Source organism: Myotis yumanensis, unplaced genomic scaffold, assembly GCF_028538775.1.
Source record: "Myotis yumanensis isolate MYYU_CA2020_CCGP unplaced genomic scaffold, mMyoYum1.0.hap1 SCAF_12, whole genome shotgun sequence".
Classification (NCBI taxonomy): Eukaryota; Metazoa; Chordata; class Mammalia; order Chiroptera; family Vespertilionidae; genus Myotis; species Myotis yumanensis.
Window position 1 is genome coordinate 2899823 of NW_027223763.1, and position 20800 is coordinate 2920622.

General features: G+C 52.9%; 2 protein-coding genes across 10 annotated transcripts in view; one reads left to right on the top strand and one right to left on the bottom strand.

Annotated features, from left to right (window-relative positions):
* CFAP77 (cilia and flagella associated protein 77) overlaps positions 1-2419 on the bottom strand; it is an 87555-nt gene extending 85136 nt beyond the window's left edge. For 2 of the 3 annotated variants that reach the window (XM_070430006.1, XM_070430007.1), the window contains exon 1: positions 2182-2419. In XM_070430006.1, coding sequence (XP_070286107.1) covers positions 2182-2370 — 189 coding nt within the window. In that variant the 5' untranslated portion in view covers positions 2371-2419. The remainder of the gene's footprint in view (positions 1-2181) is intronic. The other variant, XM_070430008.1, reaches the window with a different exon arrangement.
* Positions 2420-4773: 2354 nt separating this feature from the next.
* Positions 4774-20062, top strand: TTF1 (transcription termination factor 1). 7 transcript variants are annotated; one of them, XM_070430385.1, is made up of 11 exons: positions 4774-4839; positions 6788-7749; positions 9414-9637; positions 11035-11220; positions 12057-12135; positions 12790-12920; positions 13047-13281; positions 15007-15096; positions 15188-15253; positions 17205-17290; positions 18575-20062. In XM_070430385.1, exons 2-11 carry the CDS (start codon positions 6806-6808, stop codon positions 18754-18756), a joined length of 2223 nt encoding a protein of 740 aa, XP_070286486.1. In that variant the 5' UTR covers positions 4774-4839; positions 6788-6805; the 3' UTR covers positions 18757-20062. The 7 variants fall into 7 exon arrangements, 6 of the variants coding, with proteins under 6 accessions (XP_070286486.1, XP_070286490.1, XP_070286491.1 ...); XM_070430389.1 differs by having other exon boundaries at positions 4806-4839; positions 6799-7749; XM_070430390.1 differs by lacking the exon at positions 4774-4839 and adding an exon at positions 5165-5423 and having other exon boundaries at positions 6799-7749.
* Positions 20063-20800: the final 738 nt, after the last annotated feature.

Genomic DNA, 20800 nt, shown 5'->3' on the forward strand with positions numbered 1-20800 from the left:
CATCAGAACTGCGGCAGGAAGTACCCACAGCCCATCAGGAACTGGGGGAGGAAGGAGAAGGGAAGGCCCGCTGGCTGGGGAGGAGCCGGGCGCAGTGAGAGGGCACACAGTCTGCCCCTCCCCCACCTACCCCCACCCCCGTCACAGGGACGCAGCCACCACCCACCAGGGCAGTCCTGCGCTGCATCTCACGCCCTGAAGACAAGCCCCTGGCCGTGAGTCAGACATCTGCAATCCCCAACCTAAACGCAGGTGCACAGAGCGAGGTGGAATCTGTCCTGGAAGCCAGGCAGCTAGTGCCACCCAGAGGCCAAACGCTGTCCTCAAAGTGGAGTGAGGCCAGCACAAGGAGAAAAGGAAGGAAATTTGATTTACATACGTATGCAGGGTGTGCAGAAATAGGTTTACAGTTGTGAGTACATGAAACAGAGTTTATCCTTGTGTTATTTATTAATTAGTGTGTTATTTTCTATAGGAGCAGCTATAAACCTAGTTTTGCCCACCCCCGTATTATATTATGTATGTAGTCTCTCTATATACACATGTATGTGTAGATGTGTACATAATGTATGTATATGTCTAATGTGTGTATGTATATACTAGAGGCCTGGTGCACGAATTCGTGCACAGGTTGGGTCCCTCGGCCTGGCTGGCGATTGGGGCCAACTGGGGCCATCTTTCCCAGTCCCGATCAGGGCTGATCGGGCCCGGACAGCAGGGGGGCGGGGGGGAGGCGAGGAGGGTAGAGGAACCGCGGGAGGTTGGCTGTGGGAGTGCACTGACCACCAGAGCCCAGCTCCTGCGTTGAGTGTCTGTCCTCTGGTGGTTAGTGTGTGTCATAGCGACCGGTTGACTGGTCATTTGGTCGACTGGTCTTAATGGTCCCTTAGGCTTTTATATATATAGATGTGTGTATATGGCATCACACATGACTGACTCACCATGGAGAACAGTAACTCCCAAACGCCGGTTCATATGCAGGTAAGAAAACCCCAGAGTGACTGCCCGGGCAAAAGCGATGACCTAACACTGAAGTGGCTGATCAGAGTTGGGGGGCTTGGTTCTCCCCTTGATCCCAGAATGATGAACCCCATCTGTCTGGCCCATCTGCCCGCTCAGAGTGGCTCTGTCACCTAGAAATAAGTGAAGGGTCTTGTTCTACTTTGATGGGTGAGAGAAGGTGCCCAGCATGACCAGCTGCTTCCCGGGGTGGGGTGCCAGGCACACGGCGAGGGGAGGCAAGAGGAGAGTCCACGCGATCAGACGAACCAAGTAACTTAGCGAGTTCCGGCGCGATGTTTAGAAACCCCAGGCTCCCTGGACCCCCAACCAAGACCACCAACAAAAGCCTCTAGTCTAGGCTCCAAGCAGGCCTGGAGCTCAGATAACTAATCGTGACTGAATCCATGGTTACCAGGCGCCTTTCACCGCCCACAGCTGGGAACCGCGCATTTTTAAAGGCACACTGCCCTCCAGCGGCGCCAGGTAAATCTGCTACTGACCGCTTCCCACAGGCAAACCTCAATTGGACTTTGCCTGGGGCCCTCGGAAAGCGTGGGGTGGTGGTTGATCACCAGCCCCGAAACGAGATTAAACGAGGGGAGGTGCAGTGCAAGGGGCGGCGATCTAGTTAGAAACCGGGTCCCTCCCTCCTGGCGGTCGGGCCTCCCAGGGCCGATTCGCGCTGTTTCTTAGTGTCGCACCTCTGATCAGAGTTCGATGGAGTGAAGTTACCGTGAGAAGCGGTGCTCCCAGGGGAGGCACGAGCGCTCACTGCGCGGCAGCAGCCGGTGAGCAGGGGCAGGAGGGGTTGCGGGTGCTGGGTAAGGTCATTCATTGTCCGGGTGCCTGAGACCTGTCGCCCGTGGGCTCCCCGCAGGCTCCCTGTAAATAGCAGCAGCCTGCATTGTGGGCTCACCGCGTGGAGGGGGCTGTGCCAGGGGTCCCGCGGGGCTCACCCTGTTCAGTCTTCCCAATCGCTCCCCTTAATGAGCGCCCTTATTACCCCACTTTGCGGATGAGGAAGCTGAGGCCAGAGACGATGCCCCCTGTGACCGCATGGGGGTCCGAGTCTACCGGGACCAGAGCGGGAGCTCCAGGCTCTGCGCTGGGACCCGGGCCGTGGGGCCAGGGCTGGACGCGGGCACCCCCGGACGAATGGGCGCTCAGCGAGGCTCTCACCTTGACGATGAGCGGGTTCTGAAACATGGAATCCCGCACGACCCCCAGCCTCTCGTTCTCCATGCCCGGCCGGATGTCGGCCACGGTCAGGGGCCGCCGCGGGGGCGGGCAGATCTGACTGACCGAGCGGCGCACCGGCTTCTTCGTCCATCGCAGGGGGTCCTGGCGGGAGCTCTTGGCCTCTGGCATCCTGGGGGTCGCGGGGAGTCGACCCGGGGCTGGGCCCGGTGCGCTTCCCAGCTTGGGGCCCCGAGCGGAGCTTCCGGGAGCCCACCACTTGGACCCCACCACTTGGACCGCGGGGTGGGCCCCAGACTCCGGGCTCCCTCCGGAGCGGGGTGCACCTCCCTCGGAAGCCCCCTCGTTTCAAGGAGACCTAACGGCCCTTATAGGTCCCTCTGGTTCCTCGGAGCATCTTCTGGGAGCCGTGCTGCGGATCCGGGAAGGAGAGAAAGTCAAGACCACCCCTTAGGGAAGAATGGAATGGCCTGTCTCCATGACGACGGGACGCCAACGGTTCTATGTGGACCTTATTTGTTTCAGGAAACTATTAGCGGCCATCAAAGTGAACGTTTTCAGATTTTTTCTTAAATAGACGTGAGAAAACGCCAAGAATAATCACCACTGGTGTTAAAAAGTGACAGGCTCTAGAGGACCATTTCGTTTCCCAAGTCAGTCTCTCACCACACACACAGGATAGAGCCCACATGTTTCACTGAGTGTTTCAGGGTGAGCTAGGGATCCTCATTCCAGGCCTGATGTTCCTGCTAATCCACTGGCGGACCTCAAACTAGTCGACCTCTAGGATCCTCAGTGTTTATCTTCTGTGAAGTAGGTAGGGAGGAAAGTCTAGAGTTAAATGAGACCAGTGGTACCCAACTTTGTGCAACAGAACGAAGGGAAATTGAAAGGAGACTCACTGAGCCAGACTATCTGGAAATGGGATCTGGGAATCTGCATTTTAAAATACTTCCTCCCTTCCTTCGGATCCCCTCCCCTCCCCCCGAAAAAGTTCAAAGCTGCAGAAAAGTTGGAAGAAGAGTACAATGAAAAAACCCATGCAGATTCCACCTGGATTCACCAGCCCTTAGTATTTGCCACATTTACTGTCTCACTGTGACACACACACACACACTGCTGAATTATTTTGAAAATATCTGCAGACAGTGTTAAATTTGACCCAAAACACTTCAGCATGTATCTGCCAAGAACAAAGAGGTTCTCATACATAACTCTAATGTCATTATCAGGACTTTATTGTGATACTGTAATGGTGCCTCATATGCAGTCCGTATGCAAAGTGGGATCTGCACTTTCTACTAGCTGCCCGGGTGATTGGTGCAGTGTTCTTGGGACCACTAACCTGGAGGCTCTCTAGTTTGTCTTCTAGTTCCAACCTTTAGTGGGTTTATTGCCCCACCATTATCATCGTTAACTGCTCAAATATCCACAAGGCTCAGGGTAAGCAGTTCACCACGGACCTGCACTTCACGGCTTACATGCCAACAGTGGACAACACCAACATTATTTCCAGAGCAGACAGACCGGCTTCCACTGCTCATCCAGCGCCGGAAGCAGCCCTGGGGTGGCAACATGTGGGTGGGTCTGATGTGTGCTGGGGTGTCTTCCCGACTTTCACAGACATGCAGGCTGTGCATTTTCCCATCAAAGCCGCTTGGCAGCTCACACCGAGGAGGTCAGGTGGTGCCATGAGAGGCAGGAGAGTGGAGTGTGGAGAGGAGCCACATACGTCCTCTTGGACAAGTTACATTAAAGCCCTAGTTTCTCACCGGCAAGGTGAGACCAGTGATACCTAACGGAGATAACTACAACACAGGATTGAATGAGAAAACAGGTGCCCACGTGGTTATGTTCCCTATGCAATAAGGCTACAAACTTGGGTGGTGTGTATGTACTGGTGAACTTGCTGGTCTGGGTAAAGCGTTACTTTTCATGCCAGCTAAGTTTCTTGGGGACTCAGTTGAAATGGGAGGACTGGAATAGGTCTGGAAGGCTCTTTCTGCCTCATCTAAGCTTGATGTGCGGCAGACCCTGCACCAGCCCGCCCCTGCCTACGGCCGACCTCATACCACTCTCCCCTCCATTCACTGTGGCCCAGCTGCCGGGCCTTCACTCAGCTCCTCCCGCAACGGGGTTCAGGGCCTTTGTGTTTGCCTTCAGCCTGGGGCCATCTCCCACCCAGAGCTGTGCTTCCCTTTTCATTCAGAGCCTTCCCTCCCATCTCAGGAGCACGCCGTGTCCCCGGGACGCTCCATCGCGTCACTGCTTCATGTTCCTTCCAGGGCACAGTGAAGCTGTCTTGGTTGATGTGTTGATCTGTCTCCCTTAGGTTAGAAACCTCACCATCTTCACGCAGAAATCATTACTAAATGGGATGCAGGCGTGAGCTAGCCAGCCCAGGGAGAATGCGGCCCCACTTTCTTACTTTCAGAATCCCGCTCTAGCCTGCCCCTCCCCGTCCTCCCCGGGAACAAAACGGGCAGAAACCACGCCTCCGTCCCAGTGCCAGTCCAGCTGCCAGCAAGTCAGCGTGGCAGCGGGATGCCTAGCGGACCGGAAGTGACGCGATCCACTTCCGCTTCCACAGCAGCAGCACTTCCGGGTCGGAAGAAACGCGGCGGCGCTCTCGGACTGCAGGTAGAAAGCGGATTTTGTTCCGGGTTTTTTAGACGTGCGTGTAGACACCGAGCGGCGGTGGTCGTTGGTCGGGGAGGCGCCCGCGGCCGGGCCCCCGGGGTGCGCGGCGCCCGTTTCTCCGCGGCCGCTCCGGGCCCCTTCGCGCGGGAACCCTGGGGTCTGTGCGCCAAAGGCGGCCGAGTGCCCTCGGGGCAGCTCCCCTTCCTGCCCGGCACGCCCCTCCCAGAGCCCTGCACGGCGGCGGGGCGGCGGGGCCGGGAGCTCGCAGAAGTGGAGATGAACGCGAGTCCGTTCGTTCCGGAGGCATCGAGCGCTGGCGCCAAGGCAGGGGCCCCAGCTGAGCAGAGGGCGCTGGGGAAGCCGCTGGGTTGTTGGGAAGCACTGCGGGTCCGGGTGAAGCGCTGAGAGGCCCTCCTGAGTGACTTGCGGACTTTAGACCCGTCTTCGCTCAGCAGGGAAGGCGGAGGAAGCGCACTCCTGGGAGAAGGAGCCGCCTTTGCAAAGCCCGCGGATGAACGGGAAGGAAAGGAGGGAGAGAGCTGGAGAGGTGGGCGGGCCGGCCTAGATCCTGAAGGACGTGGCAGGTCTGGAAAGTTTGGGGACTTGATCTTAATAATAACGGGAAACCTTAACGTGGTTCTAGCTGGAAGGGACTATATATTTAAAAGGTTGTGCTGAATTCAAGCAACCAGAAGGAGAAACTTGGGCATTTACACGAAAGAAAGAAAGAAATGGGTGGAAAGTAGAAGAATGTTTAGTGGCATCATCTGCTCTGTGCATTGTTAGGAAGAGGCCTGGAAGATGGACCAGGAAGGCGCCTGTGGAGTGTAGGGCGAAGGGTCCTGGCACTCTTACCGGAGCAAGCTCAGGAGTAGGAGGGTGGAAGCGACAAGATGTGTGCTGAGAAGTGGATGGAAGGTGAGGAAACGGAGAGAGCAGTTTCTCTCAAGAGATGCTGCTGTGAGGGGAGGAAAGAGATGGACTTCAGGGTGAGAGGATGGATGCATCCTTTTACCTCTCCTTTCAACTCCAATCCTCCTCTATAATAAAAGGCTAATACGCAAATCGACCAAACAGCAGAGCTACTGGTCGCTATGACGCGCACTGACCACCAGAGGGCAGACACTCAACGCAGGAGCGGCCCCCTTGTGCTCAGTGCGCGCTGGCGAGCACAGTGCAGGTAGCGGGAACCTCTCCTGCCTCCACAGCAGCAGCGCTAAGGATGTCCGACTGCAGGCTTAGGCCCGCTCCCCGAGGGCTCTAGGACTGCAAGAGGACACAGGCCAGGTTGAGGCACCCCCCCCCCCCTCAAGTGCACAAATTTCGTGCACCGAGCCTCTAGTTAAGAAATAAAAGATTACAGCCATAAGAGAAACTGGCTCTCTTCTTGTCCCGGATCCCTGAATTTGCCAATTGCAACCCCCATACCTGTGTTCACAGTTTTACTGCATATGTATGCATTGAGAAAAGATACATAAAACCGTTTGTGGATTTTAGACTCAATATATGTGATATCATAACGTGTATCCTTTTGACCAGGGAAAGCTTAACTGAAGCAGTGATATTCCAGGCGAGCTCTGGGGATGGAAGGAGGCAGGGGCCGGGGAGGCTGTGGAGAGTGTTCCAGACACAGGGAACCGGGTGCTATCAGACCTTGAGCCAAGGGGAGATGGTGGCAGGTTTGCGGGACCAGGAAAGGGCATGTGTGGCTGGAGCACAGAGTTGGAAGGAGAGGTAAAAGGTGACGCTGTGGGGAGCAGGGCCTGGCCGTGCGGCAGTGGGAGCAGGCAGAGGGGGGTACGTGAGCCTCCTGAGCATGTAGAATAGCATGCAGTGGATGGTCATGATTCCAGCTTGTCACTTGCCGTACAATTTCGTTTTCTGTGATGGTTTTTTTCTCCTGAGACTAATGTTTAAGATGCTTTGCAAATAAGCCACTGTTGTCAAGTTTCCCTCTAGGAGTAAAATGGAAGGCGAATTGAGCGGATTGGACATCCACACTCCGGTTTTTGACAAGAAAAAGAAAAAGTACTCCGTAGATAAGGAAAGACATCGGATGCATGCCCATGCAAGTTTCAGAGATGCCCCCCTGGCAAGCGAACACTCTCACAAAACGAAGAAGGGAAAAAAGAGGAAGGACCACCAGCATCTCGCCTCTTCTCCTTTGAAAACATCGGAACTCTGTGAGGAGGCTGCAGAGGCCCCTTCTCCGGTCAAAAAGAGGAAAAAGAAGAGTGCTTTGGGGATACAGGACGGAACAGGCGTGTATGTCATGGTGGATAAAGAAAACATCGAGAACATGCCCAAGAATTTTAGAAGGGATGTTGACATCGTTTATATTGACATGAGCAGGGAACAGGAGTCGCCCAGAGAGCCCGAAGCAGAGGAGTCGCCTGCAGTTACTAAGCGACGGGAAGAGCCGCGCAGTAAAGTTAGGGAGAAAAAGAAAAAGAAGCGTCGGCGGGAAGCTGCGTCCTGCGATGCTGCGCTCGGGGAGCCAGGCCCGGGCGCCAGCGTCCTGCCCCAGCCGGAGTCCCCGCTTTCTGCGGGCCTGGGAGGCCCCGTCACACAGCTGCCAGGCGCCGCCCATGAAAAGAAGCCTAAGAAAAGAAAGAGGAAGATTTCACACCACCAGGGATGTGAGAGTCCTGAGGCCGTGAACTCCGAGGGGGCACAGGTGGTCCATGGCCCGGGGACTGCAGAAGGCAGGAGGGAGCCCTGCAGATTGAAGAAAAGGGCCAAGAAAAGGAGGCGGAGGGCTCCTGTTGAAAGTGCTCTCTCGGGGCTCCCCACCAGCTTGGAGGATCCGCTGCTTGACTCCCTGGGAGGTAATGCTTCCTCCATTGAGGAAAGTGCGACCCCCCGGCCCCGAGAGGAGGAAGACCAGGCGTGTTCAGAGGAGGTGCCGAGGTAACGCGGCCACTGTGCCTTCTGGGGGTGCCCATTCTCTGCCTGGGTCCGGGGCCTCTGTTAGCACGTCCACGTGAATGCCAGGGCTCCTAGAGGCAGGGCACGTGCCGCTCAGCCGTGTGACTCGCAGGTAGCTTCCTTCCTTCACATGTAACGAACGGTCAGTTAGATTAGATTTGCGCTGGGAACTGTTCCAGCCTGAAATTCTGTAACTAACTCTAACGCATTGACAGCCCCAAATCACCTTTGTCTGTTTGCACGTAGATGGAAGAAAGGAAGAGATGACCTATAATGTTACCGGGCAGGGAAAAACTTGAATTAGGGTCTAAAAAAAGAAATGTTAATACTGGTTATAGAATTATCATTTGGGGGAAGTGTCAAATGAATAAAAGCAGGGATTTTTCTTTTTTTTAACCACTTTGTTGCTCAGTTTCTGGGACTGGGGACAGATTCCCCCAGCCCCCAATTTTTACTCAGTGGCTTTCTTACCTCTGTTAGGTTGTCCTGGCTTCACACAGCTCCACCACAGGGACATGGGAGAGCCCACCTCGGGTGGTGCTGATAATGAGGCAGCAATGCTCCAGGACTATGGTTCTTTTTCTTTTCTAAAATATGTTTTTATTGCTTTTAGAGAGAGAGAGAGAGAGAGGAAGGGAGAGGGACAGAGAGTTAGAAACATTGATGAGAAACATCATTCAGCTGCCTCCTGCACGCCCCCTACTGGGGACTGAGCCCGCAACCTGGGCCTGTGCCCTGACTGGGAATCAAACCAGTTACCTCTTGGTTCAGGGGTGGACACTCAATCACTGAGCCACACCAGCTGGACTAGGACTGTGGTTCTTAACTTATATTGGGCCGTGTGCCCTCTGAAAACTTGACCCTTTTCTTAGACAAATGCACACCATTTTTTTCCCAGATTCCTGTCTGAGTAGTTAGTTGATACAGTTGAACATATGAAAAGGAGATTTGAACATCTGGCGGAGAGTTCGGGGATGAATTAGTTAGTGATTGATACATGGAAAACCAAGCAGAGGGGAAACGTGGCCATTACTGATCACAGCAAAAATCACTGTAACCACAGAGACCCTGGATCATTGAACTAATAACTGTTATTATAAAACTTAACATTGCAAGGGTTGGGAGAGGCATCTCGGGTCTCCATGGGGGTGGAGGAGGGCCTAGCCTGTTAGGAAGTAAATAAAACAACAGTAGTTGGGAAACAGGACTCTCAGAAGTAATCTCTGGTGGAAACGGCTTAGGGTGCCCCGTCTGCCTTGGAGGCCCCTCTGAGGGATGAATCCAAGTGAGCAGTTACCCCGAGAGTCCGGACACCCCCCACCGAACCACCTCTTGTCCAAGGGAGTCATTTCAGGAAAAGAATTTTTAAATACTAGAGCCCAGCCAGTGTGGCTCAGCAGTTGAGCATCAACCTAGGAATCAAGAGCTTGCTGGTTAGATTCCCAGTCAGTGCACAGGCCCGCGTTGCAGGCTCAATGCCCAGTAGGGGGCGTGCAGGAGGCAGCAGATGGATGATGTTCCCCTCTCATCGGTGTTTCTGTCTCTCTGTACCTCTCCCTTCTCTCTGTAAAAATCAAAAGCATTTAAAAAAGAAAAGTAAAAGCTAAGTGATGTCTCAATGCTAATCAATCCGATTTCCCTCTTAGGTTAGGACCTCCCGACAAAGAAAGCAATTTGGATTCGGCCCGAGATGCCGAAGCGCGGTATCTGTCCGAAGACTTGGGAGACGCGGACGATGCAGATGTGGACCTGGCCTCCGCCGTGAGGCAGCTCCGGGAGTTCATCCCCGGCATCGGGGCGAGGGCCGCCACCACGATTAAGCGCATGTACCGGGATGACTTGGGCCGGTTCCAGGAGTTCAAGGCGCAGGGTGAGCTGTGGCCCCTCAGTGCTGCTGAACGTCCAGAGCCCCGCTAGCGGCTTCTGTGAGCAGTTCAGGTTTACAGAGTCACCATGACCTCCTCCAGCTACGGCAGCCGTATCTCCATCCAGAATTGCTTTTTTAAATTGAATTTGCCAGGGTCACCTTGATAAATAAAATTACATAGGTTTCAAGTGTGCTTGATAGTACATCATCCACCCAGAATTGTTGTCTGAGCTGTGAAGTGAAACCAGCAAAGTGCACAGGTTTCCCCTTTACTCAGCTGGCCAAGGAGGAGTGGGCTGTCACCCCCCAACCAGGTCAATCCTGAAGGAAGGGGAGGAGGAGGAGGAGCCTGACTGGCGGTGGCCTGGGAAGGATACGGAAGTGAAAGAACACTAACTCATCAGCTTCCAGGAGGTGTCATTTCTTTCCCTGAGACACTAACTTGAGGGTGAGCTGGGGGAGTGGGCTGGTGCCAGACAAGCCGACTTGGTCTCCTCCTGATCTCTCTGTGTTACAAGCGCCTCCCAGGAAGCCACCTGGATTTAAGAATAAACTGCAGATGTAAGGCCAGTGCTAAAATGAGCAGTGTTTACCGAGTGCCCGCTGTGAGGCCGGTACCGCTGGCCAGTGAGGAAGAAGGGGGCCTTATGGACACAATCACATGGATAAATTGAGAAAAACATAATTTATAGAGCAGTGTCTATAGAATGATCCCATTTTATTTGTATACTAGAGGCCCGATGCACGAAATTCCCGCTCGCACCCGGGACCCAGGCTTCCCTCACAGCCCCGGCTTCGTCCAGTAGGTCGTCTGGAAGGACATCTGGTCTAATTGGCATATTACACTTTTGTTATTATAGATTCTGTGCTGAAATTTTTGAGTATTTTATGAAATATTTGAAAAATAAGTCTAAGAATAGAAACACACTGTATAATGCAGTTAACGCGTAATGAAGCTGACAGCTGGAGTGATTGGGAGGAGGAGAATGCCGGTGCATGTGCCCCTCCCTGGTGCATGTGCACAGAGAACCACCGGCTCACGGCAGCAGTGGGGAGCAGGGGGCAGGGAGAGTGAAGGGCGTGTTTTCTGAACTTCCATTTCTGTACTCTGAATGTTTAATGACTATCTGTGCACTTTTTAATATAAAAAAAGAATAGGCAGTTGATGAGTCAGGAAGGCCCTTGGAGTGGATGACCAGGGAGACCTCGGGAGCGGAGTGTGGCTTGAGCTGAATCAGAAGGAAAGCGGGTTCCGCAGCGGGACCGCCGGAGGCCCAGCTCCAGCGCACCAGCCGGGCGGGGGCGGGGACGGGTGGCGGGTCCCTGTTGAGGAGCACCTGTGAAGTTTGCTCTTGTTCATTATTGACAGCATCTACTTTTTCTCCCGCCTCAAATCCTAGGTGTCACCATTAAATTTGGCAAGTTTTCTGCGAAGGAAAATGAGCAGTTAGAGAAAAATGTGCAAGAATTTCTGTCCCTGACAGGAATCGAGAATGCGGACAAGCTGCTGTACACGGACAGGTACCCGGAGGAGAAAGCCGCCATCACCAACCTAAAGAGGAAGTACTCGTTTCGGTTGCACATCGGTGAGTTCAGGTGCTCGCTCTGCCCGCCCTCGGCCTCCCACCGCGTGCGGTGACCCCAGGGAGCACTCAGCGCAGCCGGAGGGACCCGGGTCTCAGTGGCAGCCTGTTTGGGGTCAGGAATGTGCTCGTGCCTAGTAGGCACACTGCTTCACAGATTCTAGGAAGAATGAACTGGTAACTTGTAGCTTTCCTACTGGGTAAGAATTACCGTTTGGGCTTCTCTTCCTGTTCTTCTCGGCGTATGTTTTGCATTTGCTGCACCAGCACCTCCTGTAGGCAGCAGGGTCTCCTGAGCATTTTAAGTGCAGCCGGGACCCCTCCTGGAGGTGACGCTTGGAAATCAAGGCCGTGGAGCCGTAAGCATTGGCCTGAAAACCTCTCTCAAATTTAAAGAAGCTGATTTCTGAGGTTTTTGCTGGGCTGTGCCCAGGAACGCGGCCGAGCGAGCGAGCCCTGTGGAGGGCAGTTCCATCTGCACGGGAGCAAGGCGGGCTTGTTCGTTGGAGAGTTCTTACGGAGAACTGTTGGCATGTGTCCCCCTCTAGCCTCCCTCCAATTCACATCATGTGAGCATTACTTTGCCTGTGAGGGTCTTTTCCGAGAGTTGGGGAGACCAGAGCTGGAGCCACATACAAGGTGTCCAGTTTTCAGAGATCTCTAAGGCAACGGGGGATTGTGTACATCCGCTTCCCAAGACAGCTTCCCGCAGGCCCCGGCATCCCAGCCTTGCCCAGGTCTAGGATACTTAGTGGTGAAAGGCCTATTCGGGGCCCCTTTACCGCTGTGACCACCTCATGCCACACCGTGAGCCCGCTGACCGCCTTCCTCTGCCTTAGGGAAGGGCATCGCCCGGCCCTGGAAACTCGTGTACTACCGAGCGAAGAAGATGTTTGACGTCAATAACTACAAAGGCAGGTAAGACAGCGTCGGCGGCTGGACACAGAACGTGTCTCTGGTCTTTGCTGACACTCACACCAGGTCAGAAGTCAGGCCTGCAGATCTGTGTGAAAGCAGGCGTGCACCTGCGGTCAGGTGATGTCTTCATTTCCATTTCCAATTCGAACCTGTATGGTCTCCCCTCTATATCTTCTGCTTTTTCTTTCTTTTTAAAAAAAATTTTTTTTATTGATTTCAGAGAGGAAGGGAGAAGTAGAGAGAGAGAAACATCAATGATGAGAATCATTGATCAGCTGCCTCCTGCACGCCACCTACTGGGGATCGAGCCCACAACACCCTGACCAAGGATCTACCATGACCGCCTGGTTCATAGGTCGATGTTCAACCACTGAACCACACTAGCCAGGCCTCCGTTTTTTCTTTACACCCTCATTCCCACACTCGCTGTGCTCTGCCTCGCTGCTGCTCTGGATCTCTGCTTTGTTCATTGTAAGCTCCTTGTGAGCCCCAACATTCCTCCTCAGTGCAGCGCTCCCTGAGCACCTAGCCCTGTTCTTGGGTCGCAGTAGATATTGGAAGGTGGAGGTACATGTTATGTTATGTGAATTGCACCTACCTACAGAGTAAATTTTAAAAATAAAATAAAATTGTGACATGTTCCCTTCGTTGTAGGTACAGCAACGGGGATGCGGAGAAGTTAAAGATGTACCATTCCCTCCACGGCAACGACTGGAAGAAGATTGGGGGTTTGGTGGCTCGAAGCAGCCTCTCCGTCGCCCTGAAGTTCTCCCAGATCAGCTGCGGTGAGTGTGGGCTCTGCCGCCTGGTGAGCTCGCCCGGGGAGCGAGGGAGCCGGCGCGCAGGAAGATTGGCGGCCGTCTGAGAGAGCATTGACTTTCCTTCTTTTTTTAAAAAATGTTTATCTATAGAAAGAAACCATGGTGCTTGGAGTAAGACGGAAACCCAGAGACTAATCAAAGCCGTTGAAGAAGTGATTCTAAAGACAATGTCTCCCCAGGACTTAGAAGAGGTAGATTCTAGGCTCCAAGAAAACCCCGAAGGCTGCCTGTCGATTGTTCGGGAAAAACTCTACAAGGGCATATCTTGGGTAGAAGTCGAAGCTAAAGTCGAAACCAGAAATTGGATGCAGTGTAAAAGTAAGTGGTAAGTTTTAAGGCTTCTTATGCAAATTGCAACAAGACACGTTCTCTCTCTCTGTCTGTCCCCCCCGCCCCGTTCCTGGAGGCTGGGTGGATTGGTGAGGTTATAAGAGTACATGGTGGCACCAGGTGAAAAGCCTTCCATTTTGAGAATTGCTGTCCCTTGTTCGCTGCTGCAGCCCCTCAGTGCCGGCATCTGGTATCAGGCAGCGCTGGACCAGCTCGGTTCACTGTCCGTCTTCCTCACAAGGCACTTGAAGCTGTTTGATGCTGAATATTGACTTCTGATTTCTTCAGTCTGCCCCTTTCTAAGTTCCCTTTCTAAGTCCTGAGTAACAAGGTAGTTTTCTGTTTGTAGCATTAAAAAAAAATAAGGGGGCAGGAGGAGTGGGGGGGTCAGTGGGGAAACAAGGGGGCATCTGTAATACTTTCAACAGTAAAGGTACTTTTAAAAAAGAGCTAAATGAGCATAATGCTTGAAAAAAAACTAAAACTGACATTCAGAGGAGAAATCACAAGCAGCGCTCAGTAGAGCTCTGCCTTTTAAATGGTGCGGTTCACCTGCCTCACCCAGAGTGAGCAGTCCTACCTCCATCTTAGAACTTCTTCGTCACCTGGGATCTATATCCTCAGTCCTGGTTGCTCTGTGCGCTCTGCCTCGTGCAGCTTTCCCCGCCCTGAGGGTCTCCGAGCCCGCCCTCCAGCGGGGCCTGGCAGCTCAGGACCCGCACCTCCCGAACCTCCCGCACCAGGCGGCTCAGGCGTCCTGACTGTCAGATGAGAAGGAAACCCCGAGCAGGCGTGTTTTATGCTAAAAGTAAACTCTTAGATGATACTGTTTATTTCCTATGCACCTTACACTGCGTTGCAGTTATTTTAACAGAGGACTACGCTCCGGGAAATACACTCCAAAGAACAGATAATGCTGGGGGGAGAGAGTGTAAGACGGGGAACCAGAGCCCTTCCCACCCAGCATTTTAGATTGAGAAAAGGATGGGGGGTGAGCCTCCATTGGAGGGTGACGATCGGTGTTAAACAAGGGGGAGCACCTTCAGAATCAGCGTGATTAAATAACGTGCAAGACTTGCTTTGCTTCTCAATTTGAAGGAAAAAGCACTTGTAGCCTGAACATACATTTATTCATGTAACATTGACATGCCCTCAAGAGACACATTTCAAACCAGTGTACGTGGATGGCTGTTAGTAAGCACATGGTGCCATTACCACATCTCTCCCTTAGCAAGGAGGTGAATGGAATGGCTACTGATATGTCCATCAGATGGTGACAAGTTGTGCTGTGCAAGACAAGGACTTTTTAAATATTTTAAATTGGGTTGCTCCTCTCATTAGCAACGTCACCCTTTCCTTCAGCCGTTAGCTCTGGGCCTTAGAGGAACCATCAGATCATTCATCACTTTGCTAAATTTGTCTCGGTTGGTTTTCCAGCAGCTGCTCACAGTAGAAGAGTAATGTCCGTCTGTTCATGAGCAACTAAACTAAAGCGGGCGCCACAGCGCCCTCTGGCAGCTGCTGAAAGGCCTGCTTCCAACCCTTTTAAACTTGTTTATTATGGAAATTTTCTAACACGTGGATGGTGGCAGATGTGGGCAGGGAGGAGTTGCGGGAGTTACAAAGTGGTTCTGAGGAGGGGGTTAGATGAGAAAACAGGGAACTTGAATGGAAACTGCACCTCTGACCGTGAACTATACTGCTCTTTCTTTGAATGCAGGACGGAGATTCTCACCAAGAGGATGACGAATGGCCGGGACGTGTACCGAGGGGTGAACGCCCTCCAGGCCAAAATCAACCTGATTGAGAGGTACGGCCCGGGACCGGTGCTGCCGTTACCACTGCCCTGGCACCGAGAACAGCAGTGAGCCTGAAAACTGAATTTTCATGTTTTCTCATAGGCTGTATGAAATAAATGTGGAAGATGCTAATGAAATAGACTGGGAAGATCTTGCTGGTACCATAGGGTAAGACCATCCTATATAAAAAAAGGCTAATATGCAAATCGACTGAACGGTGGAACAACCAGTCGCTATGACACGCACTGACCACCAGGGGGTAGACGCTCAATGCAGAAGCTGCCCCCTGGTGGTCAGTGTGCTCCCACAGAGGGAGCGCTGCTCAGCCAGAAGCCCTGAGCTGGGCTCAAAGTGGTGGTGGCGGGAGCCTCTTACACCTCCGCGGCATCGCTAAGGATGTCCAACTGCCGGCTTAGGCCTGCTCCCTGGACATCCCCCGAGGGCTCACGGACTGTGAGAGGGCACAGTCCGGGCTGAGGGTCCTCCCCCACCCCACCCCCAAGTGCACGAATTTCGTACACTGGGCCTCTAGTCTGTTTAATATTAAGCTACTTAAAAGATAGAGGTGACTTTAAGAAATGACTATCAGATTTTATTAGTCATGCTGCATGTGGATTTTACCTACAAGTTGTTTTATGTGTATGTGTATTTAGATCCCCCACTCCACCCCACCTAAGACACCTAAGAGGAGTGAATGAAATACGTACCAAATCCCTCTGGGCAAAGCAAATCGTTGAGAATGGTGGGGTGCAGGTGTTGTGGGCTTTGGAAGTGGGCGTTGAGGGATTGTGTGGCCTTCCGTTTGGAAGGTGGAGAGGAGCGAGGCCCGGCAGCCTGGCTGACTTTCAGGAGCGTGGCTGCAGGTGGGACGTTGCCGTCAATCAGGAAGGGTTTAAACAGGTTCGGTGGGTAGTTTCTTACGCCTTGGGATGTGGCCAAAGAAAAATCCACCTTTTTTTTAAGCTGGGAGAACTGGAGTCTTAGTGACAGGCCCTGCTGGGAGTCACAGAGACATGCCCATGCTTCCAAACGCTTTCCTTTGCTAGCTGTCCTGAGGGGTGGGCACACCCTTCAGGATCGTGGGTCCCTGAGAGGGGGTGGTGTCAGGTGCTTAGAAGGAAGGGACCCTGCCTTGCACCCCACCAACTTCCATCCTGAGGGCTATGTCCACAAAGCCCACCCTTTATATTATCAAATTCTTTTGTTGTTGTTAATCCTCACCCAAGGATATTGATTTCTAGAGAGAGTGGAAGGGAGAGGGAGAGACAGAGAGAAACAGATTGGGTGCCTCCTGCATACACCCCTCCAGGGCCCGGGAAGCTGCAACCAAAATACACGCCCTTGACCAGAATCGAACCTGGGACCCAATCATCGTTTGCCTCTACATACTTAACAGATAAAATTATCACGCTAACCATCTTAACGGCTAGGTTAATTATTGAAGCAAATAAGTCACACTTTTGTTTAAGGCAAATTGTCCAGGAAGTGAAGTTAGTGATTTTCACTTTAAAAACCAAGATTTGGTTGTTTCGTTCTGACTTGCTATAAAGTGCAAGTGTATGAGTCACCAAGACATCATCAGCATCTGCTTCCTGTAGCTCCGCAAAATACAAATCAGGGCCCTGTGCCTCCCAGTGGTGACCAGTATGTACCCTAAGCGAAATGGGGAAGAGGGCAGAGTTTGGAGTCAATCGCCCAAGTGTCCCCGCTCTCCCTTTATTACTCTGAGACCTCGGACTTCTCTATGCCTCAGTTTCCCCGTCTCTAACATGAGGAGGAAGAGCAGTGGCTCCCTGGTCGAGCGGCTGTGAGGCTTGTTGGTTGCTACGTGGGAAGTGCTGAGGGCAGGGCCAAGTCCAAGGTGCAGCTCGTGTCACATTCTGTCTTCCCAGCTGGTACCTTAGATGATTCCAGATAAACAACCCATCTTGCTGTACTGCTGGCTTTCTTCCTTCCGTGTGTGTTTAACCAGGGACCATAGCTTTCCGTGTGTCTGACTTCACGCTCAAGGGGAGGGAAGCTCAGGGCTAGGCCTCCCCTCAGTCACTGTGCTGTTAGTTCTCAGCTGAAATGATCAGGTTGTAGACTGACACTGACCTTTCACCTTTCCTTCCTAAAGCGATGTCCCTCCGTCTTACGTTCAGGCTAAGTTTTATAAGCTGAAAGCCACCTGTGTGCCCTCCTGGCAGAGGAAGACTTTCCCAGGTCAGTATGTGCGGTGTGTGAGTTGAGAGCAGTGTGTGGTGCCATGTACTGGGCGTGCCCCTGGGCAGCGACTTCCCTCTGAGAGCCTCAGCTTCAGCTGTGAAATGGAGAAAGTTAGTGTCATCTTCCCTCTCCGACAGGACCTCCTGCAGGGCTGAGTCAGATAGCGACCCTGTCCATGTCAGCAGGGTGCTCGGGCTTCGCGAGCACTCAGTGAATGCTCGCAAGGGTTCCTGGGTTGCCATCATGTGCACACATGCACACACACCACGTGCACACACTCACACCACATGCGTGCACATACACTTCTAGGAAAAAGGTAAGATGCCACTTCCTTCTTTGCAGCCATCTGTGGGCGGATAGATATGTGGTTCCCAGACCCAGGTCACCAGAGTCACGTGAGGAGCTCGTTCAGAGTGTACAGAGCGGCCCCACCCAGACATCCAGGACGCTCATCCCAGGCGCTCGCGCTGGATTTTCCCGTCAGGCTTGCAGGAGCGTCTCAAGTGGCCGCCCGGCCCGTGTCTGGAGACCACTGGCTCAGGCGCTCCTCTGCCCGGGATGTGAGGAACTGTGTGCATTCAGCAGACACCATCCCCTGGGTTGAACCCTAGCCTCGTCCCAACTTGATTCCATGATGTTGGGGAAGTTTCATGACGTTTCAGGAGCCTGGGTCTCCTCATTTGAGAAACAAATAGCAGCCCTAGCCAGTTTGGCTCAGTGGATAGAGCGTTGGCCTGTGGACTGAAGGGTCCCACGTTCGATTCTGGCCAAGGGCACATACCTGGGTTGTGGGCTCGATCCCCATAGGGACGTGCAGGAGGCAGCTGATCAATGATTCTCTCTCATCATTGATGTTTCTATCTCTCTCTCCCTCTTCTTCCTCTTTGAAATCAATAAAGAAATATATTTTTTTTAAAAAATACAAAAAATACAGAGTCAGATAGCGACCCTGTCCTGCTGTACTGCTGGCTTGTTTCTCTCTCTCTTTTCTTAAAATCACTAACTTCACTTCCTGGACAATTTGCCTTAAACAATAAAATGTGACTTATTTGCTTCAATAATTAACCTTTTCTTTAAGAAAAGAGAGAGAGAGAGAAACAAATAGCAGTGCCTGCCTCCGAGGAGTGTTGAGAGGGGTGAGTGAGCGAATGTGAGCAAACCAGTGAGAACAGTCTTGCACATGAGAGCAGCCGGAGCAGGCGTGTCAGCAACGCCCTCTGACCCTTGACCTTGGGAAGAGACTTTGCACAAATCACTTCAAAGTTCAACCTTTCTCTTTAGAGATTATAGACCACCTTTATGAGACGAGTCTGCCTTTGCTCAAAGAGAAGCTAAAGAAGAAGGTGGAGAAAAGAGGCGCTGCGCCCCCTCCCGCGGCGCCCCGCCGTGTCTTCCTGTTCAGGGACATCTTCCACTGCGACGACGACAGTGAGGAGGACGACAACGGAGGCGGGCAGAGTTAGGAGATGGCATCCTTCTCGTCCGGCTTCTGGGTTTGGCTGTGTGTACATAGGAGTGTCAGTAGCTGCTGTGGCCACAGGCAGGTGTGAGAGTGACGACCTTGCTGTGGCGCATTGAGGATGGACTGGCATTGTCCGATGCGATCGTTTCAATGTGAAAAGGAGGAGGAGCATGTGAGTTGATTTAACATGTCTGCCCAATGGCAGACAATTGTGGTTTCTGTGGATCCACAGTGTCCCGAGCCCCCAGGGCAGCGGAGGTGGGCGCGTCCTGTAAGCATTCGCTGTGTGGACTCAGCTGTGCGGCAGCAGCAAAGAGACGTCGACAGCCCGGCGTGCCTGGCCCTGGCTTCTGCTCCTCGCTTGTTTACGTGTGTTCTCGGCGGCGAAGTGCAGCTCAGCGTTAGAAGGAAGTTGTGGGCGTGTGTTCCCTCAGCCTGGTTTCCGTTCTCATGCACATGGCACAGGTGCCCAGCTCGTCTTCCTGGGGGCGTGCTGGTTTAAAGATGTTCCTGCATGATGCCCCTCGGAGCCAGCCACTGAGTTCATGTGGTGTCAACTGCGGGGAAAGCCAGCGCTCCCTTCCATTGCTTCCAGAAAACTGGCTTTGCTAGACGTGGAAGGTGCCACGTGGGTGTCGGGCACACTCGTGCCTACTGGAGTCTCGGGCTAGCCCAGCAGCCAGGAAAGCAAAGCACTCCCGATGTTTCAAACAGGATTTCCTATCGGGGTCTAGGCTACAAAATTGTGAAGCAGGATGGGGGAGCAAACAGGGAGGTCTAATACCCAGCGATGAGCCCCGAAGGGAAGCCACCGCAGCCTGTGGCCCAGCGCACCCCGTGCTCCTCCCCGATGGGTGGTCTGGAGCCCGGGCAGCTGCATCCCTCAGCATGATGTGTCTCTCCCGAACACAATGCTCCTGCCTCCCCTGCCCTTATGTCTCACAAGCGTCTCCATGGCAGCTGAGCAGGACCCAGCTGGCCACGTGTGTACGGGACGGAGCACAGGGAGGAGCATGTGGGTGGACAGTGTCCTGTTACAGGGGTGTCGCCGTCCATGCCAGGATGCAGCCCCTATGCCCTGGGTGTTCTCATTGATGTCACTTATGTGACATCATGCTGTGTGTTGGTTCATTCATCTGTAACGCTCCCCATTTCTCCAAACCTGCCGTCACTGGAGGAGGAAGATGAGCGACACGGTTTAGGGGTCCTGGGTCTCCCGGATCCCCAGCACCGGAACAGTGTGGTGCAGATAATACACACTCAATAAATGCTCAGGAAACAAACGCGTGTTTCCTTTTTAGAAAGCGTTTTGCCTTCCGGCCCTCCTCTCTGTCAACCATACCAGGCTCCATACTGATGGGAATAGAAATTGTATGTTCCTTTTGGAGGACAATCTAGTGAAATACAGCTGATCCCTAGAATGTACCTGTTCTGTGATCCTGCCTGCTACTCCCTGGTTGCAAGTCTCGTGGGGACCCTCAGCATTTAGGAAATGCCCCCTCAGGGGAAGGAGGGAGAGCGCCCCTTTTTTAACCTCCTCTCCACTGCAGAGTCCTGGCCTCTGTTGCATAACAAAGTCTGTACGTGGAGATCAATAGCTAAGAAGCATGCTTATTGAAAAGTGTCACGTGACCAGGAACTGAAATAATGCAAGTCGAGACTGTTGGGCAACAGTTGGATTTGTTCCTTGGTCTTGTTTCTTCTGAGATAGGTTTTTTTTCCTCGCTTTATCTCTGTTCACTGCCTGCATCCTCTTCTCCCGAGTACAGACAGTACGTGCAGTTCCTCCTCTGCCCTTCTCTGCCTCTAAGTTGGGGTTGTCCACACAGTGAACTCGAGATGCAGCCGTAGACAGGCAGACCTGGTGCCTGTTTTCTCCACCTAAAGAGATCACGGAACTGGTGTGCAAGAATGGCTCCTTTATCACATGCAAAATAGAACATGCACATGTTCCTAGGAAACCTGGTGAATAACTATTTATTCCTAGAATGGAATAACCTATATAATAAAAGTGTAATATGCAAATTGAGCAAACAGCGGGCCAA

Bases quoted from the DNA above. Each gene is read 5' to 3' on its own strand.
- TTF1 (XM_070430385.1), top strand. From the start codon at position 6,806: ATGGAAGGCGAATTGAGCGGATTGGACATCCACACTCCGGTTTTTGAC. The intron at 7,750-9,413 runs GTAACGCGGCCA...TTTCCCTCTTAG, and splicing joins TGTTCAGAGGAGGTGCCGAG to GTTAGGACCTCCCGACAAAG. The intron at 9,638-11,034 runs GTGAGCTGTGGC...CTCAAATCCTAG, and splicing joins CCAGGAGTTCAAGGCGCAGG to GTGTCACCATTAAATTTGGC.